The 25,489-nt window shown below is 43.4% G+C and overlaps 1 protein-coding gene across 1 annotated transcript in view; it reads right to left on the reverse strand.

The window, feature by feature from the left end:
* LOC139254146 (sodium-driven chloride bicarbonate exchanger-like) overlaps positions 1–25,489 on the reverse strand; it is a 319,096-nt gene that overhangs the window by 86,188 nt on the left and 207,419 nt on the right. Inside the window, exons 15-18 of the mRNA XM_070873648.1 lie at positions 13,257–13,502; positions 4,858–4,963; positions 2,340–2,501; positions 1,076–1,189 (exon numbers count right to left, since the gene is read on the reverse strand). Coding sequence (XP_070729749.1) covers positions 1,076–1,189; positions 2,340–2,501; positions 4,858–4,963; positions 13,257–13,502 — 628 coding nt within the window. The remainder of the gene's footprint in view (positions 1–1,075; positions 1,190–2,339; positions 2,502–4,857; positions 4,964–13,256; positions 13,503–25,489) is intronic.

Below are 25,489 nucleotides of genomic sequence, written 5' to 3' on the forward strand. Positions count from 1 at the left end.
ACAGGTTGATTGGTTGGGCCTATACACATTAGAGTTCAGAAGAATGAGAGATGATTTTTTGAAACATATAAGATAATGAGGAGGCTCGACAAGGTGTATGCAGAGAGGATATTTCCACTCATAGAGGAAACTAAAACTAGGGGACATAGTCTTAGAATAAGGGGCCGCCCATTTAAAACTGAGATGAGGAGAAATTTCTTCTCTCAGAGGTTTGTAAATCTATGGAATTCTCTGCCCCAGAGAGCTGTGGAGGCTGGGTCACAGAATATATTTAAGGTGGAAATAGACAGATTTTTGAGCGATAAAGGAGTAAAGGGTTATGGGGAGCGGGCAGGGAAGTGGAGCTGAGTCCATGATCAGATCAGCCATGATCTTATTGAATGGCGGAGCGGGCTCGAGGGGCCAAATGGTCTACTTCTGCTTCTATTTCGTGTGTTCTTTTTTATATATATATATATATATTTACAGCAGAAATCTATCTGCTCAAATGGGAAAATAATAAGATTTTAAAATGATGAAGAATTTTGATGTTGATGTGAATAGGGAAAGATTTTAGGCTTTATTTTAACTTTTGCCAGTGGCAGAAAGTGGGCGGCAACAGATCGACCGTCCTTATACATCTTGTCCATTGAATTCAATTAAAAGGAAAATAGGGTGGGTTCTTTAATGGGCGATCAATCCACTACTGCCTATTTTCTGCCACTGCCGAAAGTTAAAATCAGCCATTATTTTTCTAGTTGTGGAGTCAATAATGAGGGATAATCAAATTAAAATTGTTACAAGAGGTTAGATGAAAAGTCTTTATGCAAAGCGGTTGTTAGAACATGGAGCACTTTGTCATTGGGAGTAGCTGTGACAGAGACCATCACATCTTTTAAGGGACGAGTAAATAATCATTTGCAGCAGAGTTATGGGAAGGGAACAGGACAGTGTGATTAGCTTTCGATTGATTCAGCCAAAAACTTGGTCTAATTGCCTCCTTCTGTGCTGTGAACATCTTTGGTTCCATTTCTTAAAAGCTTATAAAGTAAAATGCCATGTTACAGTAACTTGCAGAGTGAATTATATATGCTACCTTGAAAACACTGGGAACTTGGAGCTTTGGCGATGGGATCCCAAGACCATAATCAATTAAAACCATAGTTGCAATACTAAGAAAGACAGCAAAATCACTGACTGTTGATCGTACCTATGAAAAGAAAAGAAAACTTATTGCTCCGACTTTATAAAGGTTCAATCAATTAACAGAGATAAAAGTGAAACATTAGTTACAATGTATGCATGTTATTGTAAATGAAGATGTTTCATGTCTAGACTAATACTAAAAATGAAAAACAAGTTTTGGGCACCTCGCATGGGCACGATGACAACATTGACTGGGCATAACAACAGGAATGAGCAGCAAAGAATGCCAGCAGGAGGGGAACTAGGGAAAAGTACAAAAATGCAATTGTTCAGCTCGGGAGTGTGTAACCTCTCTTTGAACCTCTTCCAGTCTCATGGGCTACATTGAACTGGAAATAACAGTGACGATGAAGACATCTGACAAAGGTAAGTTCAGAATTATTTTTGTAGGGTCAGGAGGAGCAGTAGTGGTCCTCCAAGCTTTACAGGGAATAATGTGGGTCTGCCCTCCTCCCTCTCCATGAATGGTTCCCCCACCCACCCATTGTGAGATCAGGAATTAACATTCTTGACAAAGTAGAAAGGAGGATCTTTGGATTAAGAGGAAAAAAATGCAAATGTACTTTGTGCCAACTTCAAATTATAAAACTGCATCGTGTCAGAGAAAACTGTGTGGAAATGTGACAACAAATTGTAATGTTTTAAAAAGTTTCAAATTAATATCTCAGTTGGAATTGGGGCACCTCATGCTGGAATGGAGTAGTATTTCACCAGTCAGGAACGACTGACAATCTTTTACTGCTTGGCAAATAGGATTGTTCCCGTAACTCATTAATTTCCTATGGTTTCAGTTCAAAAAGTATATTATTTTATCACAAAATTATACAATTTCTAAGCTTCACTTGCTTTCAAATAACTGCTATTCATCTGATTATACACTAGATGGCAATGCTTTCTATACTAATAAACATCAAAATGAAAGGAGCACTGAATTCATGAAGAAATGTTTAGCAAACATTAGTTATTTGCAACAATAATGTAATAACATAAGTCACAATTAAATACATAATTATGCATTCAGGACATAATATCACTGTAATGAAAATGGCTTAGAAATCTTCTGCTTCCCTAAACAAAAGTGTATTGCCAAACATTTATCACAAAGACATTTTTACTTCAAAGCATAGTCGAGCTGTAATAATAAAACCAAATACCTTGGTAGGAAAGTACCGGCTGGTCTTAAATTGCTTCAAGAAGTGTGATAACGTACATGTGGAAAAGAACAGTATAATAGACCAGAACAAAACATCTGGAACATACGGACCATGGTGTCCACAGGCTGTCCCGAAAAACTTTCCATGAAATTTTATACACTCCTAAAACAAAAACATGTACAATATAGATGATGTCAGTCATTCACAGGTTAAGTGTAACAGAAATTTGTAAACATAATCTTTGAGGTGGTCATAGTGACAAATTTACAGTACCACAATAAGTAGTTATGTAATTAAAGGACAGAGCATGAGTGAAGTACTGTAATTCTTCTTGCAATGTATGTTATCAGAAAAAAATTACAACAATTCATTCATTTGGGGTACATTTTGCACCTCCACTTCATGCTACACTAGCTAGGGCAAATTTATTTCTAGCTCTAAACCTGCATCTTTCACAAATTGTGCTTCTATCTCGCTTCATGCCCTTCCAAGCTTATCTTGTCCACAAGACCCACCTCCTACTCTCTTGAAACTACTGACATCCAACCTCCCCCATGTAAAGTGACATTGTAAATGGTTCCCTCTCCTCAGGTACAGGGATCCTTTGACAGATGTTAGGACCCTAATTAACATATGCAAAGGGATTAACACCTGAAAAATGTGCCTGACAAATTTAGGATTGAGCCGAATACTTACAGAGCATTCCGCTGCTAAATTAGTCAGCATTGCACCTGTGTTACACTGAAAAACAGGCACAACACATACCAATTGCTACCCCTATGTTTCTTGTCATTGTTTCCATCTTCTGCCTTCTCATTACACTTGATCCATGACATTTCTAAAGCTTGGTTACCCTTCAGAAACATTTTTATTGGTTTTATTATGTAGGAGAAGCACTTGCCAACACAGCAGCAATATGGTTAGTCAGGTGAGTGGTTATCTCAGCAGAGTAGGTGGCAGTACAAAAGCCATCATCAACAACAACAATAACAACAATTTCCATTTATATAGCATCTTTATTGCAGAAAACATCCCAGGTGCTTCACAGAGGCATAAGAAAAAATGGATGCCAAGTCCAAGAAGGAAATATTTGGAGAGGTGGTCAAAATCTTGGTCAAAGAGATGGATTTTAAGAAGGGAAGTGGAGAGGCGGAGAGATTTCAGGAGGGAATTCCAGTGTGAAAGTTCATTGCAGAAACAGCATCACAGAATCCTTCGCTTACAAAACCACATCATAATCCTGGGGCAAATTTGGAGAACAAAGCATGGTAGCAGCATGACAGTGACCTTAACAAGATGCCAGAAGTTAGCAAGTGTGTAGTAACTAGTCAGGCTAAAATAGGCAGGAAAGCACTGTATTAGTACCACAAATCCTATATAGTGTGGCCTGACTTCAAAACACACAAAAAAATACACAATAGCCAAAAGAAATCTCAATGGCCACACTGTAACTACCACAGAGAAGTTATTTCCTATTACAAGTTACACTAGAATACAAATCATTCCCTTGTATTTGCAGTGTGAGATATAGGCAAGAGTACACTAAATTATATATAATTTTATGCCATTAAACTAATTACCCTGAATGCTTTATATTAGAATTTTCACATTGACAGAATATTTAACATTTTTACATTTTAATGTACACAGTTTTTCTGTGTTAAAAATAATGGCCCAGATTTTGCGGTTAATATGGTGACGTACTCTCAGAGTACACTGCCATATCTCCTTTGAAATCCACCGTAGGTTTGGAATTTCCATATCCACTTGCGCATGCGCGAAATCTGGAACTTGTGGTCTGTCAATGTACACATTAACAGGCCACCTGTGCGAGCTCCGAAAAAGCAATTGCTGGTGCAGAGTTGGGCTCCGACTGGCCAGCAATTGGGTACAGAAATATTAAGGTTGATGCAAACAGGTACAGTGCCTGTTTGCATCAGCGTAAGGGGATTTTTCAGGCATGATTAAAACATTATCAGAATGTAAGTTATGCACATACACTGAATCAAAAGAGTTTCTGCAAATATTGGTCTGGATTAGAGTTTTAATGATGTCTAAAATTATCAAAAAATTACATGTTTAGTGAGGTTGGTGGAATGAAGCTACTTATGAATTAAATTCCAATTCTGTCATTTAAAGTTAGATCTAACTTTGGAATTCCATTACAATTTACTACGGGATTCCCTTCGGAAATGATTGAAATGGAATTCTGCTTTGTGTTTGGAGGGCCAGGCCCACGTGATCCCAGGTACACTTCCGCACCGCCTGCATCCCTAGGATCCATGGACCATTACGTTGCCCTCCGCCTTGCATCCTCAGACTGCAAGTTTTCACAACCTCGCCGCCAGTAGCTAGGTGCATAATTCTTTTGCAGGTCGGAGGTACGCCTCCAACTGCAATTTTTGGCCCAATATATTTTGCAGAAACACAATCATCCAAGCTTCATCTGCTTTCTGTCCTCACAGAATGTTTTCATACACCATTACATTTGACATAGATGACTTCAACTCAAACTTACAGATAGAGTCAAATTTTCCCATGGAATTTCTTTTGCTGTGATATTGTGGTCATTCCAGTACTGCAAAGTTTTATTGCTCGGGTTTTGTGGTTCTAGACAAATGCATCTGTAATAAATGTATAAATTTATCAACAGCAACATTAGAATAAATGTTATAATTCATGTAAACCTTATAAAAACAACATAATTATCTTCTTCATCTTTACTAGAAAACGTAGTCAGTAACTAATTCAACCTAAAAGGTAAGACTGCCTTTCTAGCATTTTATGACTATTAATACATATTAAGGTTTCACCAAAGATTAATGCTGCAATGCCCTATATCAACATTTCAATAATAGCATCAGTTAAAAGTACTTACCAATTTCTGCATATAAAGGTGCTTTGATTCACTTTTTTAAAAACTAATTCAGCACTTTGTCATTTCGATTTTGTTGACCTACTCTGACACAAATCATGTTCGGTTTTTGCTAAATAAGGGTCAGTGAGAGATTTTGCTAAGTAAGGTCTAGTTCTGACGAAAGGTCATTGACCTGAAACGTTAACTCTGTTTCTCGCTCCATAGATGCTGCCTGATCTGCAACGTGTTTCCAGCATTTCCTGTTTTTATTTCAGATTTCCAGCATATGCAGTATTTTTTCTTTTGTTTCGGTGAGAGGTATTTTTTCATCAGAAGTAAATGCTGCACTTGAATCGATATCCTGAGTGACCTGTCAGTCTCCTATTTTTAAGTGTATTTCAATTTAAAAAAAAACACACCCTTTGCATAGGAGCTACCTGCATTCTCCGTGTATTAATGTATGACTGTGTCTTGTAAATGCTGATCTGGAAAGTCTTGTTGTGTCCTTTCTTTACACAAGTGATACTGGCTAACCATGCACCCAACAGCAGTTGGTCATGAAAGCAGCAATACCTACAGCTCAGCTAAGCAGAGGAAGGAGACCAACCAGCTGTAGCAAAATCCAAAGCAGCTCTAAATTCAATTCATATTACAGTAACAGGAAACACTCCTGATTCAAAGAAATCCCATGGACACAATGAATCAGTGTGATAAATAATAAAGGCAAAAGTAACAGATTAGAAGGAAATACAAAGGCATTGCCAAGTTGTGCAGCTCATTTATATGCTAGTGAATTGTGCATGGAGTGTTAGGATATGGGTGTATGCCCATGATATCCCACACATACACTTGATCTCAAAAGCATTACGGGGCATGCTGAGGATAGGCAAGCCTCTTCCTCAGAAATGGGCACTTTCAAATGTCAGCTGCCTTCCAGAGTAGCATTACTAAGAAGCAAATAGCAGTTGCTTGTCAACTCTCTTGATAATGCATGATGTAAACCAAATTGTGGCGAATACAATTTCTTTAAAAACAGCAAAATACTCAAGCTGGAAGTGTAATACCAATGGAAACATTGTTCAGTGTCATCCAATCTCAAGCCACTTCTGGCTCTGGATTAGTAATGCTGTTAACTCGTGGACCAATCCCGATTGTGCATTTCCGTCACTTTCTCCCAGCTGCTGCGATCCAAGAAGAGATTTAACAAATAGAATGTTCAATAACTCAAGAGGAGAATGGGATGTTCAGCTATTAAAGGTACGATTTCCACCCATCACCCACTCCTTCATAAGAAAAATCTGAGCCCAATATCATGGCACCTTCTCCTGCTTCAAGCTTCCACAGCCATATAACTACCTATGTGCTGCAAATAAAGACTTTCCTGATTTTGGGAGATAATGGGTTGGATTTTCCTCAATCTGCCCTGCCCTGGGCGTGATTTCCTGCTCTGATCCTAACGAGACCCTAGTCATATTTTCCTTTGGGACTCATTTACTCTGACAGGTAGGCTCCCGGCAGCATTACTGCCACTAAGAGAGAGCCTGCCAACGAAAGGGAAGGAGGATGCAGCACCAGAAAAGGAAGTTGAATTTAAAGGGCCGAAGAACCCTGAAGATGTGGCAACAAATATAATGTCAGGCCTCAGACTAAGCCAAAGCTTAAATCAGGTAAGGTTTTGAGGCCAGAGGAGAGGGAGCGGTGTCCACGACTGGGCCCTCTCCTTCCAAATAGGGCAACATCAGGCCTTCCATTGCTGCCCAAGGACAACTGTCACACCTCTTCTGCAAGTTCCTGTGGTTGGCAGGGTCAGCAGCAGAAGTCAGGGATGGGGCAGCATGCCAGGTCACCTCTGTCTGCTGGCAGTTACATGTTGCATGGGTGTGATGAGGTGGCTGGCAGCCTTCCTGGCCAGGCCAGGGAAGGAAAATCGAGTTTGGAGCATATGCACCACCTTATTTTTCCGCCTATTCTTCTGCTATATTGTTCCATTTAAGAGCATAATCCGAGACCACAAGAAGTAGGAAACTGGCCATTTTATTAGGCTGTCTTTTCTCCTGGCCTTAGCAAATAAACTGATACTATGGATACTCAACTGTGTTAAATATACAGCCTTGCCTCCCTCTGTTTCTCTGTGCGTCAGTTCCTTAGCCTGCCAAGAGATTTTCTGTTGCCAAGAGTCATTACTGCTCTATTCTACTTGGCCGCACAAAAATACATGTGGAGTGGGCTAGATAGGATGGAGAAAAATGGGGGTGGGAAAGGAGAAATTGGAGGCCGATGAATTGGAGGAGAAATTGGAAGAGGCCAGACTCAGTGTGCATGGAAATCAGACCAATTGTAAAGAAATCTCACAGGGTGGGGTTGGGATCTTGGCGATTGTGAAAACCATGGAAGATTGAGAGAGGAATACAAGATGTAAGTTATAAGGAGAAAGCTGCAAGACATAATGAAAATGAGTGTTACACAGAAATCCTGAGGGTGTAAGATCCATGAAACATGGGAAGGAAATCTTAGAGACACAGGAGGGGCAATGAGCATGGGTTTTAGAGGCATTGAAGTAAAACGTGCTGGTCTGTCAAATGGCTTTCAAAATTGTGAAAAAAACATAGGACATTTTTACTAAGTAAAATATTAATGGAAGAGTAATTTTGACAAAGATTACTTCTTATCTGTAACCCTATAAAGACTTATTTACTATTTTCCATTTTGTACTCTGTATAAAAAAATGTGTTTGTATAAAAAACAGAAAGATTAAAAGACTGAGAAAGAGAAAGTGAGTGTGCGCACCAAATGCTGGAGAAGAGATATATGGAGGAATAAATTGAATTGATTCAGATCAATCACATTCTAGTTCCAATAACAAGTCCAAAAACAACTTCACAAAATGTTCTACATTACAGAAGATTCATAATGTCAGCTGCAAGTGGGAGTTATCAAAAGCCTGCTCCCCCATGTAAATATGAATTACACTGTATTCTATAATTTAATTAAGAATTTGAGATGATTGTTAACATTTTAATAGCAAAATGAGGATGAGACCTATTCATTTCACACAATAAATGATCTGTATGCAAAACAGGGCACTGCAGCTTTAATTTCACATGTGGTTTGGGATTACCACTTTCACCAATCAATAGTATTCCTGCAAATGTAATTTATCCTTACGTCTTTTTACGTTAGATGTATTTTGACTCAGGTCTCTGCTGCTAATAAAATATGATCCACTCCAAGGTCTGGGCCAATGCTCACTTTGGCCAGCCATTAGAAGGTGCCAGTTACACACAACATCCCTACCCAATTTTCCTTACCCAGTTTTCCTTTCCCAAAATATAATGCTTCCCATTTGTCTGCATAGAACTGCATCTGCCACCTTTGTGCCCACTTTACTAATCTATCTATATTCTGCTGCAATCTCCTGCATTCTTTCTCACAGTTTGCCCCCTGAATTGGCATCATCAGTAAACTTCCTTCACTGGAACATACAGTGAAATGTGGTCAGTATAGTACTTTTTCCTTTAGTTATCATTTCCTGTCCTTTAAGGAATCTACTTTAATTAAGCTGATTTCTGCTTGTTAGAGTGATAACATAATTATTTAACTTTCCTTAAGATGACGCTAGTTACTGCCAGTACAATAATATGAAGCAATGAATCTAAATAGTGTAGTTTGATACATTATGGTAAATAAACGCGGTTATTTCCCAATGTAGCTTTGCAATCACAAACCCCAAAAGAACCATTATTTTTGTTAGGTTACCTCTGAAAGTTGCTTGTTTCCATTAATTAATAACTGCTTAAAATTACATTTAATTACATTAATTTACATTAATGTTGCACAGCATTGACAATTTATAATTCAAGTTAAAATTAAGATAACTCTGCAAATCAAAATCTAAAGTTAATATTTTTGGTTGAAACTTACTTTTTTTGTTTTTGAGAGGATTTACATAACATGGATGGTAATTAAAAACGTCATCATTACAATGCTGAATACATTAGTATTCTATGCTGGATTTTCAGGTTTTAGCGATTTCACCCGTTTCCAGGCGATAATCGGTGAGAATTGTTTTTTAGCGTTGGGTTAATGTTAGTGCCAGAGCACGCAACTTTTGGCAAACGGTAAAGATCGTTAGCGTTAACGCCAACTCCGGTGTTGAACGACAGTATTTATGCGCCGGAGCCGAAAGTTGCGACCTGAAAAAAATTGGACTTTCTGCGTGTGCTCGATTTTCTTTTTCCTGCGTTTTTGGTCTGCTGTCCGATCACAAATACTAATGCAGGGTGCGGCCGCACGCATGCGCAGTACACCCGGGGCTGCAGCAGTCATTTTAGATTTAGATTTTCATGATGGAGGATGAGGAGAGCAGGCAAAGAACTAGAAAGTTTAGCCCAGAGGCCAACGGGGCGCTAGTGGGGGCAGTTGAACAAAGATGGCCCAAATTAAACAGGAGGGGTGGATGTAGACCCCTCCCATCGGTCTACAGAAAAATTTGGAGCCAAATAGCAGAGGAGGATCTCTGCCATCGACACTGTGCAAAGGACTCGTACAAAGTGCTGGAAGAGGTTCATTCGAGGGTCGTTAGAGTGAGTACAATTTTTATTGATGCACTCCTTCATTACTTAAATTATAAATCTGACACATTATTTGTTCTCATGCTGTTGATATAGGTAGGCTTAGTGTGGCACCCTATTTGCCATGAATGATCTTTATACATTATTAAGATTGCTTTCTGAGATCTCAAAAGATGTTTCTGCACTTCGATGTCTTCCTGATGAACCACGTGCAACTTCCAGGGTATGGTATAAGTGCTTTGGTGGCTATCTGTGTGTGCCACAGAGCAGATGGACCCTCTGGTAATCATTTCCATTTTCATCTTTGCAGGCAAAGAAGTCTCATAACCGCAGGGAGCAGCAGCGGGCAGGCATCGGTCCGTCCCGGACCCTACCACTAACCGATCTGGAGGGGCAAGTGGCCGGTCTGATCGGTGCCTCAGGAAGAGCAACTGCCCGTGGGGGTGCTGACAGCCTGATGGATACTGAGGATAAGTCCTGCACACTCCCTGGGCTGGGTTGGGGCAATGTGATGCAGTGTCTGTGGACTAGGGTTGAGGCAATGTGATGAAGTGTCTGTGGATGGGGTTGGGGCAATGTCATGCTGTGTCTCTGGACTACATATAATGGAGTAGTGGCGGTCCTTGAAATGAGCCTGTGCTGTGTGACCTATGTCACCCTGCCCCCTCCCCTGCTGCTAGCCACTCGTCTGTTGCTTTCTACTTCCAGATGAGGAGTTGCAGGCGCCAAATCCGTCACTGCAAACCTCCACCTCAGGCCGTCATATGGGGGAGGAGGAGGAGGAGAAATTTGAGGGAGAGGAACTGATGGAGCAGCCTACTCTGGGGGAGGGGCGGGGGTGCGGGCTCAGATGCACTCGACACCTTTTTTGCCACCAATCAACACCTCGTCTGAGGATGAAACATTCCCGGGCTTTGAGACCTCCAAGGCTCCTGGGACGAGTGGCGTGCAGCAACGCAGTTCTGAGGTTGAGTCCCATATGCCATCTCTCCAGAGGGTGAGTCGGCAAAGTCGGTCTTCTGATAGACAGACAGATGTGGAACTGGACATGGTGGCACTGTCCAGGGAGATCGTCCAGCTCACCAAACAGCTCCTCGATGTCCTGCGTAAGATTCCCATGAGCATCAAGACACTCACTGCGACCATCACGGAGGTCGGGTCACAGATTCTCCGTGCGAGCTGCGAAACCTGCGAGGCCGTCAATGCCCATGCGCTATTGATGGCCTCCACTAGTGACACTGGAGTCCCTGGTGTCACACCCAGACCCACATCACCTGTGACTGGCGATGCCGAGCAAGAGGCTCGCCAGTCAGCAGCCAGGCCTTCCATACCCCGAGCTTCTCCAGTTGATCCCCACTTGGCGACTCCAATGTCTCTCCCCCCAATACAACAGGACTCTGGCAGCCTTGCTGCACGAATTCTTGGTGCCAACTTGGGTAGGGACATGACGCGAGGGAGGGGGGTGAGGGTGAGGGTGGGGTGAGGAGGTTGGGGCGGGGGCGAGGAAGAGCCGGTGGTAAAAGACAGTTGGGGCAGGGGTTGTTGTTTTGATGCTTTGTTGTTGTTATTTTATGAAAGTTTTCAAAGTTTCCCAATTCTGTTCAAGTTCACAATGTTTAATACATTTTATTTAAGTTTCAAAATTATGTTTAGGATGTTTACAATGTTTATTAAATTCTTTTGTTCACCTTAACCATTCCTATGTAGTGTCTCATTTGCAGAATAAGAAGGGAAATAGTCAACACGGTGGGATAGAGTGGCCAGACAATGGTCAGATGTGCCATTCACTCTTCAAGCAAGGCGTTGAATTCTGAGCTGCTGACATAAGGCTTTTACAGCAGTGAAAGCTCCACTAGGCCTCCCCTGTGGTTGTGGTGGTGATGGCATGGGTTCCTCGCCAGCTTCCTCTTCCTCGTTTTCCTCCTCCTCCTCCCCTCTATCCTAAGATGCTCCGGCAATCCCCATTGGAAAATCCTGTCCCCTCATGATGGCTAAGTTGTGTAACATGCAGCACACCACAATGAACTCAGAGACTTGCTGAGGGGAGTATTGCAGGCAGCCTCCAGAATCGTCCAGGCATCGGAAGCGCTGCTTGAGCACTCCAATTATCCATTCGACGATGTTGCATGTGGCTGTATAGCTCTCATTATAGCAATGCGCGGCTTCTGTCTGAGGGTTCCAGAGGGGAGTCATGAGCTAGGCGGTGAGGCCGTAACCTTTGTCCCCGAGCTTCCGGTTCTGGCCTTGTGGTTGACACTCGAACAGGCCTGAGACAGTGCTCTCATGCAAGATGAAAGCATCATGGATGCTTCCTGGATATTGGACATTGACTGCCATGATGCGCGGAGTATGGTTGCAAACAATCTGTACATTCATGGAGTGGAATCCCTTTCAGTTTTGGTAAACCTCTGGATTTAGTAAAGGTGCTCGCAGGGCGATGTGCATACAGTCAATGCCACCCTGAACCTTGGGGAAGCCAGCAAATCATCCAAAACTTAAAGCCCTCTCATTCTGGGTCTCCTTGGTCATTGGGAAGTTTATGAAGTCCATCCTGCTTGCATATAGTGCAGTAGTCACATGCCGAATGCTGCAATGTGTAGCGTGCTGCAAGATGGAGCATATGTCCCCTGTTGATGCCTGAAAGGAGCTGGAGGCATAGAAGGCAAGTGCCACAATCACCTTCAGCTCGACGGGCAGTGCAATCCTATTGCCGCTGGTAGGCTGTAGGTCTGTCTTTATGAGCTGGCATATCTCTGTCAGCACTTCTTTTCAGAAGCGCAGTCTTCTAATGCTCTGTGCCTCAGAGAGCTGCAGATATGAGTGCTGTTCCCTATATACTCGTGGGGGGTGAGGCCTCCTCCCCATACATCTGCAACCTCTTCAATTACGTTCAAAATGCTCATCAATAAGCCTTCTTGCAGCTCGATGCCGCAAATATAGCAGCCAGGAGTAATGGCTGACATAGTATAGCCCCCATCTTTTAAAATGTCCTTAAATCTCCTTTGAAACGAACTAAAAACTCACATAAAACTTCACTGTGAAAAACGCAGCCTTCTTCTCCGAATCCTTTTATTCACTGAACTTCTGCTCCGTTTTCAAGATGGCGCCATTCACGCCGGGTGCGCCCTGGGTCCGACCTGGGTGCGACTGCTTTTTGCTGGTGGGTTCCCGGGCGGACGGTAACTCGGGTGATATGCTCGAAAGTTCCGCCCGGGGCGCTAGCACAGCATTGCATGACGATTGACGTCATCCAAACGGTGAAAACATCGGGCGGGCATGAAGTTTTAGCACCGCCACAAAACTACTGCCGAAAGTTCCGCCCGGGTGCTAAAATGTTGTGCGCCTCATTAAGCGGCAAAAAAATGTGTTTTTGTGCTTCTCCCAGGTGCTAAACTGGTCGCAAACCCCTCAAAAATCCAGCCTCATGCGTCTAACATAATACTGTGACTAATACTTGAAGGGTTAAGATGGAATGGTTAAAATACTTACGAATAGTGGGTCAGCTGTTCCAGGCGATTGTACATATTGATAGGATATGTCTCACCAAGGTGATACAGCTTTTCTAATGCCTCATAGATGAATATAAGGCAAATAAGGGAAGCAAATGCTTCCTCTGTGAACCGGGTGATGTTGCAGACCAATGAACTTGCGTCCGTAGCAACAAGAACCATGCAGAGAAAAGCTGTCCAAAGTCCAATACACGTTCTCAGAGAAAGATAGGATAAGCCATAATCCCTGTAATAAATAAAAATTGTAGCAATAGATAGATGATATTAATAGACATATATCCTGCAAAATCTACATATAATTTAACAATCAAAACTCTAAAATACTATTTGATATTCTCTTTATTCTTAATTGTAAAATATTCAAAAATATCCTTGATGTGGGATTTTTCAGTCACATGCCTGAGACATTGCATTGACACAAAATTGTGAACATGGCTAAATGAAGTAAACTGCATCTGTCACATGGGTCACATAGGGCAGCTTTAATCTCTAAATTAGCAGTTCTGCTGATATGTCTGCTCAGAATCCAAAAAGTTCAGTTAAATTCAGATAAATACTGGTCACAAGCATATTGTATTTTAAACATCTTGCATTTTTTTAAACATTTTAAATTTACGTTGAGTTAGAAATTATCAACAACATCACCAACCAAATTATGTCCTCCATACTTAATACAGAAATGTTTGTCTTTAAATTATTTACCTTCACAACTCAACTTTGAGTTTGATCAAGCAACAGCACAGAACTGGTGGAGGAATTGTCAAATGATTTTTTAATTTATTAAAGAAAATTCCATGCAATATTTTCTCAGTAAATACTGCTAAACAAATGTTACACTCTACAATGATTATCATTTGAGTAGATATTATACTCAAGCAAGAGTCTTATGCACTGGCCTCATCCTCACAACCACAAAGTGGTTAGCAGCAATTTGCATGAAAAATGGGTAGTCAGCAGTTGAAAATCATGGAAAGGCACCTTGGCGGCCAATGGATGCCCAAGATCCACGTAATGCAATTTTCGGGCAGGTCTGTAAATAGGAGAGCAGCACACCTGTCTGTTTCAGGCAAAAGGCTATTACTTATGCAAATTGGGATCCCGTATCATTTCTAGGACCCCGTTTTCAATTTTCAGACACAAATGGGCGGTGAGTGAGCCAGAGGTCATTAAAAGATGTCGCTCAACATAAGACACAGAAATTATTTTGGCTTCACAATAAAACTGGCTCACTGCTGATCCATTCTTGCCTTATCCAAGATTATCTGAGGAAGGACATTCTTGCTATTGAGGGAGTGCAGCGAAGGTTCACCAGATTGATTCCCGGGATGGCAGGACTGACATATGAGGAGAGACTGGATCAACTGGGCTTGTATCCACTGGAGTTTAGAAGAATGAGAGGGGATCTCAGAGAAACATATAAAATTCTGACGGGATTGGACAGGTTAGAGGCAGGAAGAATGTTCACGTTGCTGGGGAGTTCCAGAACCAGGGGTCACAGTCTAAGAATAAGAGGTAAGCCATTTAGGACCGAGATGAGGAAAAACTTCTTCACTCAGAGAGTGGTTAACCTGTGGAATTCTCTACCGCAGAAAGTTGTTGAGGCCAGTTTGTTAGATATATTCAAAAGGGAGTTAGATATGGCCTTTACAGGAGCTGGTCCAGTGTCCCAGTGGAAATGCAGGAAGAGATAAAGCCATTCCAATGGCGCAAAGGTGAAATGTCTATACAGGCAGACAGCCTTCTGTGGGGCAATCGAGTAGTGGTTCCCAAGAAGGGCAGAAACACCTTCACCAATGACCTCCACAGTACCCACCCAGGCATTGTAATGATGAAAGCGATAGCCAGATTCCACGTGTGGTAGCCCGGCATCGATGCGGACTTAAGAGTCCTGCGCTCACAGATGTAATACATGCTCACAATTAAGCAATGTACCCAGGGAGACGCCGCTAAGTTTATGGCCTTGGCCCTCCAAACCATGGTCTAGGGTACACGTCGACTATGCAGGCCCGTTCTTGGGTAAAATGTTCCTTGTGGTGTAGACACGTATTCCAAGTGGATTGAATGTGAGATAATGTCGGCTAGCATGTCTGCTGCCACTACTGAAAGCCTGCGGGCCATGTTTGCCACTCACGACTTACCCGATCTCCTGGTGAGCGACAACGGGCCATGTTTTACCAGTGCTGAGTTCAAAGAATTCATGACCCGTAACGGGATCAAACATATCACATCTGCCACGTTGTTTAAACCAGCGTACAATGGTCAGGTAGAGAGAGTAGTGCAAACCATCAAGCAAGGCTTGAAGAGGGTAACTGAAGGCTCACTGCAGACTCACCTATCCCAAATCCTGCTTAGCTACCGCACGAGACCACTCACTCACTGGGATCCCACCTGCTGAACTGCTCATGAAAAGAGCACTTAAGATAAGGCTCTCGTTAGTTCACCTTGATCTTAATGAACAGGGAGAGAGCAGGCGGCTTCAACAAAGTGCATACCATAATAGCATACCATAATAGTGCAAATGTGTCACGCAAGATTGAAATCAATGATCCTGTATTTGTATTAAATTATGGGCAAGGTCCTAAGTGGCTTCGCGGCACTGTTGTGGCCAAAGAGAGGAGCAGGATGTTTTGGGTCAAACTTTCAAATGGACTCATTCACCAGAAACACTTGGACAAATCAAACTCAGATTCACGGACTATCCTGAGCAACCCATCTTGGACCCTATCTTTTTTGATCCCCCAACATACACACCAGTGGCAACCGGCACCACGGCTGACCATGAAGCAGAACCCATCATCCACAGCAGCCCAGCAGGACCCAACACACCAGGAAGCCCAGCAAGGCCAGCTGCACAGCAGCCCAGCGAGGGCCCAACAAATGATTCAACAACACCAGCTTTCACACCGAGACGATCAACCAGAGCAAGAAGGACCCGAGATCAACTCACATTGTAAATAGTTACACTATTGACTTTGGGGGGGGGAACTGTTGTTATATATGTGAACTTGTATTTACTCTGTACAGCAACCAGAGGACTCATCGCCTGGAGTCCCAAGGGATCCCATAATCTCTTGGGAGCACAAATATTTAAGGAGTCCTCACAAGTTGGAGAGGCATTCTGGAGACTTGCAATAAAAGACTAAGGTCACACTTTACTTTATGCTCACAGTGTTCAGTCTGACTCTTTCTCCATACATAACAGCAACCACAAGGTCGTTTTTTTTTTTTAATTTTCACTCGGTCACCTCGCCTTTAATTTTTACCCGATCACGGCCGGCCGCCCAAGACGTGTCCCCTGCAGCTGTCAGTGTTGTCACCCGGTGCTGCTACAGGGGACGGAAGTCAATTTCGGGACTAGGGCACTAACGGGGTGATGCGCACAGCAATGATGTCACAATCTCCGGGCGTAGAAGGGGGCGCTAACGGGAGACGCAAATATACCCAATTTCTCTCCCCTTCAGTTATCCTTCAACCTGTATCAGTCTTTGAATCCCTCGAGGCAACAAATTTCCCCAACTATTTACATTCTATATTAACGATTTGGAAGCAGGGACTGAGTGTAACGTAGCCAAGTTTGCTGACGATACAAAGATGGGAGGAAAAGCAATGTGTGAGGAGGACACAAAAAATCTGCAAAAGGACATAGATAGGCTAAGTGAGTGGGCAAAAATTTGGCAGATGGAGTATAATGTTGAGAAGTATGAGGTCATGCACTTTGGTAGATAAAATCAAAGAGCAGGTTATTATTTAAATGTAGAAAGATTGCAAAGTGCTGCAGTACAGCAGGACCTGGGGTACTTGTGCATGAAACACAAAAGAATAGTATGCAGGTGCTGCAAGTGATCAGGAAGGCCAATGGAATCTTGGCCTTTATTGCAAAGGGGATGGAGTATAAAAGCAGGGAAGTCTTGCTACAGTTGTACAGGGTATTGGTGAGGCCACACCTGGAATACTGCGTGCAGTTTTGGTTTCAATATTTACGAAAGGATACACTTGCTTTGGAGGCATTTCAAAGAAGGTTCACAAGGTTGATTCCGGAGATGAGGCGGTTGATTTTTGAGGAACGATTGAGTAGGTTGGGCCTTTACTCATTGGAATTCAAAAGGATGAGAGGTGATCTTATTGAAACGTATAAGATTACGAGGGGGCTTGACAAGGTGGATGCAGGGAAGATGTTTCCACTGATAGAGGAGTCTAGAACTAGAGGGCATAATCTTAGAATAAAGGGCTGCCCATTTAAAACTGAGATGAGGAGAAATTTCTTCTCTCAGAGGGTTGTGGATCTGTACAATTCGCTGCCTCAGAGAACTGTGGAAGCTGGGACAGTGAATAAATTTAAGACAGAAATCGACAGTTTCTTATAAGATAAGGGTATAAGGGGTTATAGAGAGCGGGCAGGAAAGTGGACCCGAGTCCATGATCGGATCAGCCATGATCGTATTAAATAGCGGAGCAGGCTCGAGGGGTCGTATGGCCTACTCCTGCTCCTATTTCTTATGTTCTTATGTAAAGTCAGCATCATTGGGTTTCCCTATGGGGATCCCTCTATTTACCATCCTCATGGAAGAAGAGATTCACAGGGAGCAATGATCTGTCAGCAGCATACAAGACGGAAAGCCCTCCAGCCAATACTGTATAATATGGGTTTACAAACTTTGCAGTCCATGTGAAGGTGTGAGTGAAGATTTGTTACTTTAGGAGACTGCTCTTCAGTAAGGAAGCCCTGGAAGATCTGTGCCACCTTCTGACTCAACACCTGCAGCCCAGATCCAATGCGCGCACAGCTCTGCCAGTGGCAGGCAAAGTTACAACAGTGCTCAGTTTTCAACACTTTGGCTTTGTTAGGCTGCAACAGGAGACCTGTGCAATGTTGGTCAGGCTATTATACAATCCTGCTTAGGCCAAGTCACAAGACACTTTATAAATATCAAAATGACTGCACATCAGTAGCATGACAGGGCCATACCAGTTTAAAATGTATCTGGATTCCTCAAGGTGTAGGGAGCTTGAAATGGGCCCACATCATTATATACACCCCATCTACAAAACCTTGGATTTCTTTAATAAAAAGATATGCCAATTAATGTACAGCAGAAATATTACGCAGATCTTTTCTGGCAACTGTCATTATATCTTTATCTTGCAGCATTCCAGTCCACCAGCTCTTTTTGGAAAGGACATGTAGGTGCCTGGATGACTTCTCAATGACTTCTTAATTGGAGTTGGACATTGCAGAAATTTGGCTGCCTGACACACATATAGAGATCATCAAAAAGATCTTCTCCAGAGAATTATATCATCTTCCAGGCTCCACGACCCTCATTACATACTATTCTCAGTGCCTATGTAGCAGATTCAAATCATTAGGAGGCAATTATCAGAAGTAAGACCTCTGAGGACACAAAGGTCCCACCAATACCAAAATAATCAAAGGAAATCACTGAACACCACACTAGTTCCTAAGCCAAAGAATATTTTATTCTGTCTCTCTCTATGAACACTCCTTACTGCTGCATACCATCATGCTTCCCTGAGTACCGCTGCATTTCTTTCTCTGGCCTAATCACATGCTTCCACTAGGTGCTACGCAAGGGTCAGTGTTGAGGGAGATGGTTGCCTACAAACATAGGGCAAAAGACTCTTAGGACAGAGGTGGCCGCTGTAGATCTACTGCAGGTGGTGCTTCAGTTGCAGCTGTCTGCGCAGCCTGGCTCTGCCTCCTCTCTGCTATATGTACAGATATCTGAGGGGTGGACAGAAGGGTAGCATGTGCTGCTATCCTGAGACAGCAGCAGCATGTGAACACACTCTCTCACTGTTATTGGGCCGGCCTACTGGCTGGCCATTGATCAGCGGAAGAGCTGACCAAAGGTTTTCACTGGATCCTGGAAGACACAAAAGATGCTGGGTTCGATCTCGGGCCCAAGGTTCTGCAGTATGGAAGCCATCACTCTCCAGTCTGTTCCCAAGTCCTCATGGGCTACAGTCTGTGAATGAATTGAGGACACACTGACTTGTTTTGGGCTACTCGAGCTGAAGTGAGGCAGCTGCAGATGTGCCTAGAACTGCCACATACTACAGGACATGTTGTAACAAGGAAAAGATCTCCCTGGTTTTAGTGCATACGATGTTAGTGGAATACACGTGACCACTGTTATCTGCTACATGTACTGAAGTATGCAGGTGAAGATCCCCTTCCTAGCCTGACACTAAAATCAACTGTTGCAACTATTGCTGGCCCGGCCGAACCCTTCCCTGGTGGCCCAGTGGACGCCACAGAGGCCTCACCAGACCTTGCAGCATCGCTCCCTTTTAACTGAAAGGGAGGGACGTTGTCACGCATCATGGGCACTGTCCCGCTCCTGACCCAATCCCACCCTATACCACCTCAAACACCGCCCCAAAGCGCTGGGAAGCGGTGTCCGAGTTAAAGAGCCGAATTTTCCGATGCTTCCCTTCGACTCCCGCCGGGTGGTATCTGCCCGAAACAGGCGGAGAGCAATTTCCCCCTCCCCCCCGGAATGTTTTGCCACAAGGAGTAGTTGAGGCAGACACTTGTGCATCTTTTAAGAGAAGAGTAGATAAACATTTGAGGCAGATAAATACAGGGTTATGGGGAAAGAGCAATGCAATGGGATTTTTCTAATGGATTACTCAGCAAAGTGCTGGCACAGAGAAATTGGGTCAAATGGTATTTTCTGTCCTGTTAACTTCTATGGTTACAAATCGCCATAAGTCACAAATGGACCAAGACCTTCCTACTCAGCGTGACTCAGTACCACACCAAGCAATCGATTTACTATCTATATCAAAGACTTTGATGAGGGGACCGAATCTAATGTATCCAAATTTGCTAACGCTACAAAGCTTGGTGGGAAAGTAAGTTGTGAGGAGGATGCAAAGGGATATAGACAGGTTAAGTGAGTTGGCAAGAACATGGCAGATGGAATATAATGTGGAGAAATATTAAGTTATCCACTATGATAGGAAAAATAGAAAAGCAGAATATTTTTTAAATGGTAAGAGATTAGGAAATGTTGGTATTCAGAGGGACCTAGGTGTTCTTGTACATGAATCACTGAGAGTTAACATGCAGGTTCAGCAAGCAATTAGGAAAGCAAATAGTGCATTAGCCTTTATTACAAAAGCACAATGGGAGAGCCGCAGATCCCCGGGAGGAGCAAGCATCTCGAGACCTGATTGGCCGCGGGGCTTGAAAAGGCGGCGGCACAACGGGAGAGCCACAGATCGGAAGGAGCCGCAGATCGGGAGGAGCTACCTGCAGCAGCGACAAGAATAAGAGACAAAAAGTAAAAAGAATCTAAATCGAAGTGTGATGTCACAGCTAATCAGGTAAGCGATTGGCTGGTTGATTGGTAAGTATTTCTCTCTTTTTTTAAACCTTTCTAGAGGTGGTCACCCCGCAGCTTAAGAGTATGCAGGCAGAGAGGGAGTGGGTGACCAGCAGACAGAAGAGGAGGACTAGGCAAGCATTGCAGGAATCCCCTGAGTCCATCTCACTCTCCAACCGGTATTCTCTTCTGGGGAGTGCAGCCAGAGCCAAGTCCACGGCACCATGGGTGGCTCAGCTGCACGGGGTGGGGAGGCAGAAGAATGGAAGAGCTATAGTGTTAGGGGATAGGGGATTCAACAGTCAGGGGAGCAGATAGGCGTTTCTGCGGCCGCAGACGTGACTCCAGGATGGTATGTTGCTTCCCTGGTGCCAAGGTCAAGGGTGTCACCGAGCAGCTGCAGGGCATTCTGTGGGGAGAGGGTGAACAGCCAGAGGTCGTGATCCATATCGGGACCAATGACATAGGTAGAAAGAGGGATGAGATCTTGCAGGCAGAGTTTAGAGAGCTAGGAGAGAGATTAAAAAGCAGGACCTCAAAGGTAGTAATCTCCGGATTACTCCCGGTGCCACGAGCTAGTGAGTACAGAAATAGGAGGAAAGAGCAGATGAATGTGTGGCTGGAGAGATGGTGCAGGAGGGAGGGCTTTAGATTCCCGAGACATTGGGCCCGCTACTGGGGGAGGTGGGACTTGTGCTAGCTGCAGAGGTTGCATCTCAACAGAGCCGGGACCAATATCCTCGCAGGGGGAGGGGGGGTGCTGCTAGTTCTGTTGGGGAGGGTTTAAACTAGCTTGGCAGGGGGATGGGAAGCTGAGAGTAAATTCAGTAGGGAGGGAAAGTAAAGCTGGAATTGGAAAGCAAAAATGTAGAAAGTGAATTTGAAGGGCTAGAAGGTAATCAACAAGGAGGTCTAGCTGTACTAAATAGTATATATGTCAATGCAAGGAATATAGCAAGTAAGGCAGATGAACTGAGAGCACAGATAGACACTTGGGAGTATCATACTATAGCTATTACAGAGACATGGCCTTAATTGGGGCAGGTATGGCAGCTTAACATTCCTGGTTACAGGATTTTCAAATGGGATAGAGAGCAGGGTAAAAAGGGAGGAGGATGTCGTGGTATTGATTAACGAAACTATTACAGCTGTGAGGAGGGATTATATGTTAGCGGAACCATCAAATGAGGCCATATGGGTCGAATTGAAAAACAAAAAAGGGGCGATCACACTGCTGGGCGTGTACTATAGACCCCCAAAGAGTGAGAGGGAGATAGAAGAGCAAATTTGTAGGCAAATTTCTGAGAAGTGCAAAAACTATAGGGCAGTAATAGTAGAGGATTTCAACTATCCTAATATTAACTGGGACAAAATTAGTGTGAAGGGTATAGAGGGTGCAGAATTCCTAAAATACATTCAAGAGAACTTTTTTAGCCAGTATGTAGCAAGCCCAATATGGGAGGGAGCAGTTTTGGATATAGTTTTAGGGAATGAAGCTGGGCAGGTGGAAGGGGTATCAGTGAGAGAGCATTTAGGTGCTAGTGACCATGATTTAGTTAGATTTAAGGTAGTTATGGAAAAGGACAAGGATAGACCAGGAAAAAAAAGTTCTAAATTGGTGGAAAGCCAACTTTGCTAAACTGAGAAGTGACTTAGCTGTAGTGGACTGGAAACTGCTACTTGAAGGTAAATCAGAGCAATGAGAGGCATTCCAAGAGGAGATCCGAAGGGTTCAGGCCAAATATGTGCCCTTAATGAAAAAAGGTGGGATTAACAAATCTAGAACTCCCCCTGGATGTCTAGGGACATACAGGATAGGATAAAGAAAAAAAGGGAAGCTTATGACAGATACTGAGGGCTAAATACTGCAGAATCTCTCGAGAAGTATAGAAAGTCCAGGAGTGAAATTAAAAGGGATATTAGGAAAGCAAAGAGAGAGCATGAAAAATTCTTGACAAGTAAAATCAATGAAAATCCAAAATGTTTTATAAATATATTAAGAGCAAGAGGATAACTAAAGAAAGGGTAGGGCCTATTAGAGACCGCCAGGGTACTCTACTTGTGGAGGCGAAAGATGTGGGTATGGTTCTTAATGAATACCTTTGCCTCTGTTTTCACAAAAGAGAGGGGCGATGCAGACATTGCTATCGAGGAGTGTAAAATATTAGATGAAATAAACATAGTGAGAGAGGAGGTATTAAGGGGTTTAGCAGCTTTGAAAGTGGACAAGTCCCCTGGCCCAAATGAAATGTATCCCAGTTTGTTAAGCGAAGCAAAAGAGGAAATAGCAGAGGTTTTGACCATCATTTTCCAATCCTCTCTGGCTTCATGTGTGGTGTCAGAGGACTGGAGGACTGCTAATGTGGTACCTTTGTTTAATAAGTGAGAAAGGGATAGACCAAGTAATTACAGGCCAGTCAGCCTAACCTCGGTGGTGGGAAAATTATTGAAAAAAATCCTGAAGGACAGGATAAATCTTCATTTAGAAAGACACGGATTAATCAGGCACAGGCAGCATGGATTTGTTAAGGGAAGGTCGTATCTGACTAATGTGATTGAATTTTTCGAGGAGGTAACCAGGAGGGTCGATGAGGGCAGTGCGTATGATGTAGTGTATATGGATTTTAGCAAAGATTTTGATAAGGTCCCACGTGGCAGACTGGTCATGAAAGTAAAAGCCCATGGGATCCAGGGCAAAAATGGCAATGTGGATCCAAAATTGGCTCAGAGGCAGGAAGCAAGGGGTCATAGTTGATGGATGTTTTTGGGAGTGGAAGGATGTTTCCAGTGGGGTTCCGCAGGGCTCAGTACTAGGTCCCTTGCTTTTTGTGGTATACATCAATGATCTAGATTTGAATATAGGAGGCATGATTAAGAAGTTTGCAGATGATACAAAAATCGGCTGTGTGGTTGATAATGAAGAGGAAAGCTGCGGACTGCAGGAAGAAATCAATCAACTGGTCAGGTGGGCAGAACAGTGGCAAATGGCATTCAATCCGAATAAGTGTGCGGTAATGCATTTGGAGAGAGCTAATAAGAAAAGGGAATACACATTAAATGGTAGGACACTGAGAAGTGTAGCAGAACAAAGGGACCTGGGAGTGCATGTCCACAGATCCCTGAAGGTAGCAGGCCAGGTAGATAAGGTGGTTAAGAAGGCATACGGAATGCTTGCCTTTATTAGCTGAGGTATAGAATATAAGAGCGGGGGGGGGGGGGGGTTATGTTTGAACTGTATAAAACACTGGTTAGGCCACAGCTGGAGTATTGCGTGCAGTTCTGGTCACCGCATTACAGGAAGGATGTCTGACACAAGTTTCTCAAAGCAAGCGCTCTACTCGGAACTCCTACATGGCAAGCAAGCCCCAGGTAGGCAGAGGAAACATTTCAAGGACACCCTCAAAGCCTCCTTGATAAAATGCAACATCCCCACCAACACCTGGGAGTCCCTGGCCAAGTGGAGGAAGAGCATCCGGGAGGGCGCTGAGCACCTTGAGTCTCATCGCCAAAAGCATGTAGAAAGCAAGCACAGGCAGTGGAAGGAGCATGCGGCAAACCAGACTCCTCACCCACCCTTTCTTTCAACGACTGTCTGTCCCACCTGTGACAGAGACTGTAATTCCCGTAGTGTACTGTTCAGTCACCTAAGAACTCACTTTTAGAGTGGAAGCAAGTCTTCCTCAATTTCGAGGGACTGCCTATGATGATGACAGGAAGGACGCGATTGCACTGGAGAGGGTACAGAGGAGATCTACGAGGATGTTGCCGGGAGTGAAGAATCTTAGCTATGAGTACAGATTGGATAGGCTGTGTTTCTTTTCCTTGGAACAGAAGAGGCTGAGCAGAGACCTCATTGAGGTGTATAAAATTATGAGGGATCTAGATATAGTGGATAGAAAGGGACTATTTTCCTTAGCAGACGGGTCAACAACCAGGGGGCATCAATTTAAAGTAATTGGTAGAAGGTTTAGAGGGGATTTGAGGGGAAATTTCTTCACGCAGAGGGTTGTGGGGGTCTGGAACTCACTGCCTGAAAGGATGGTAGAGGCAGAAACCCTCACCACATTTAAAAAGTACTTGGATGTGCACTTGAAGAGTCATAACCTGCAGGGTTACAGACCTAGAGCTGGAAAGTGGGATTAGGCTGGGTAATAGCCTCTTGTTGACCGGCGCGGACACGATGGGCCGAAATGGCCTCCTTCCATGCTGTAAACTTCTATGATTCTATGATTCTATAAGAGTAAGTCTAACTGCAATTATATCAGGCCTTGGTGAGACCACGCCTGGAGTACTGTGCACAGTTATGGTCACCTGACCTAAGGAAGGATATACTTGCCTTAGAAGGAGTGTAACAAAGTTTCACCAGACTGATTCCTGGGATGGGAGGGGATTGTCCTTTGAGAAGAGATTGAGAGGACTAGGCCTATATTCCCTAGAGTTTAGAAGAATGAGAAGTGATCTCATTGAAACATATAAAATTCTTACAGTCCCTGACAGGGTAAATGCTGAGAGGATATTTCCCCTGGTTAGAAAGTCCAGAACTAGGAGGTCACAGAATAAGGGGTCAGCTATTTAGGACTGAGATGAGGAGAAATTTCTTCATTTGAAGGGTTGTGAATCTTTGGAATTCTCGACCCCGGAGGGCTGTGGATGTCCAGTCGTTGAGCATATTCAAGACAAGAGCAATAGATTTTTGGATATTAAGGGAATCAAGGGATATGGAGATGGTGCGGGAAGTGGGTGTTGAGGTAGATCAGCCATGATCTTATTAAATGGCGAAGCAGGCTTGAATGGCGAATGGCGTACTCCTGCTCCGATTTCTTATGTTCTTATGTTCTTAAAACAGAACCAGCCATTTTTA

Source organism: Pristiophorus japonicus, chromosome 3 (genome assembly GCF_044704955.1).
Source record: "Pristiophorus japonicus isolate sPriJap1 chromosome 3, sPriJap1.hap1, whole genome shotgun sequence".
NCBI classification, from domain to species: Eukaryota; Metazoa; Chordata; class Chondrichthyes; family Pristiophoridae; genus Pristiophorus; species Pristiophorus japonicus.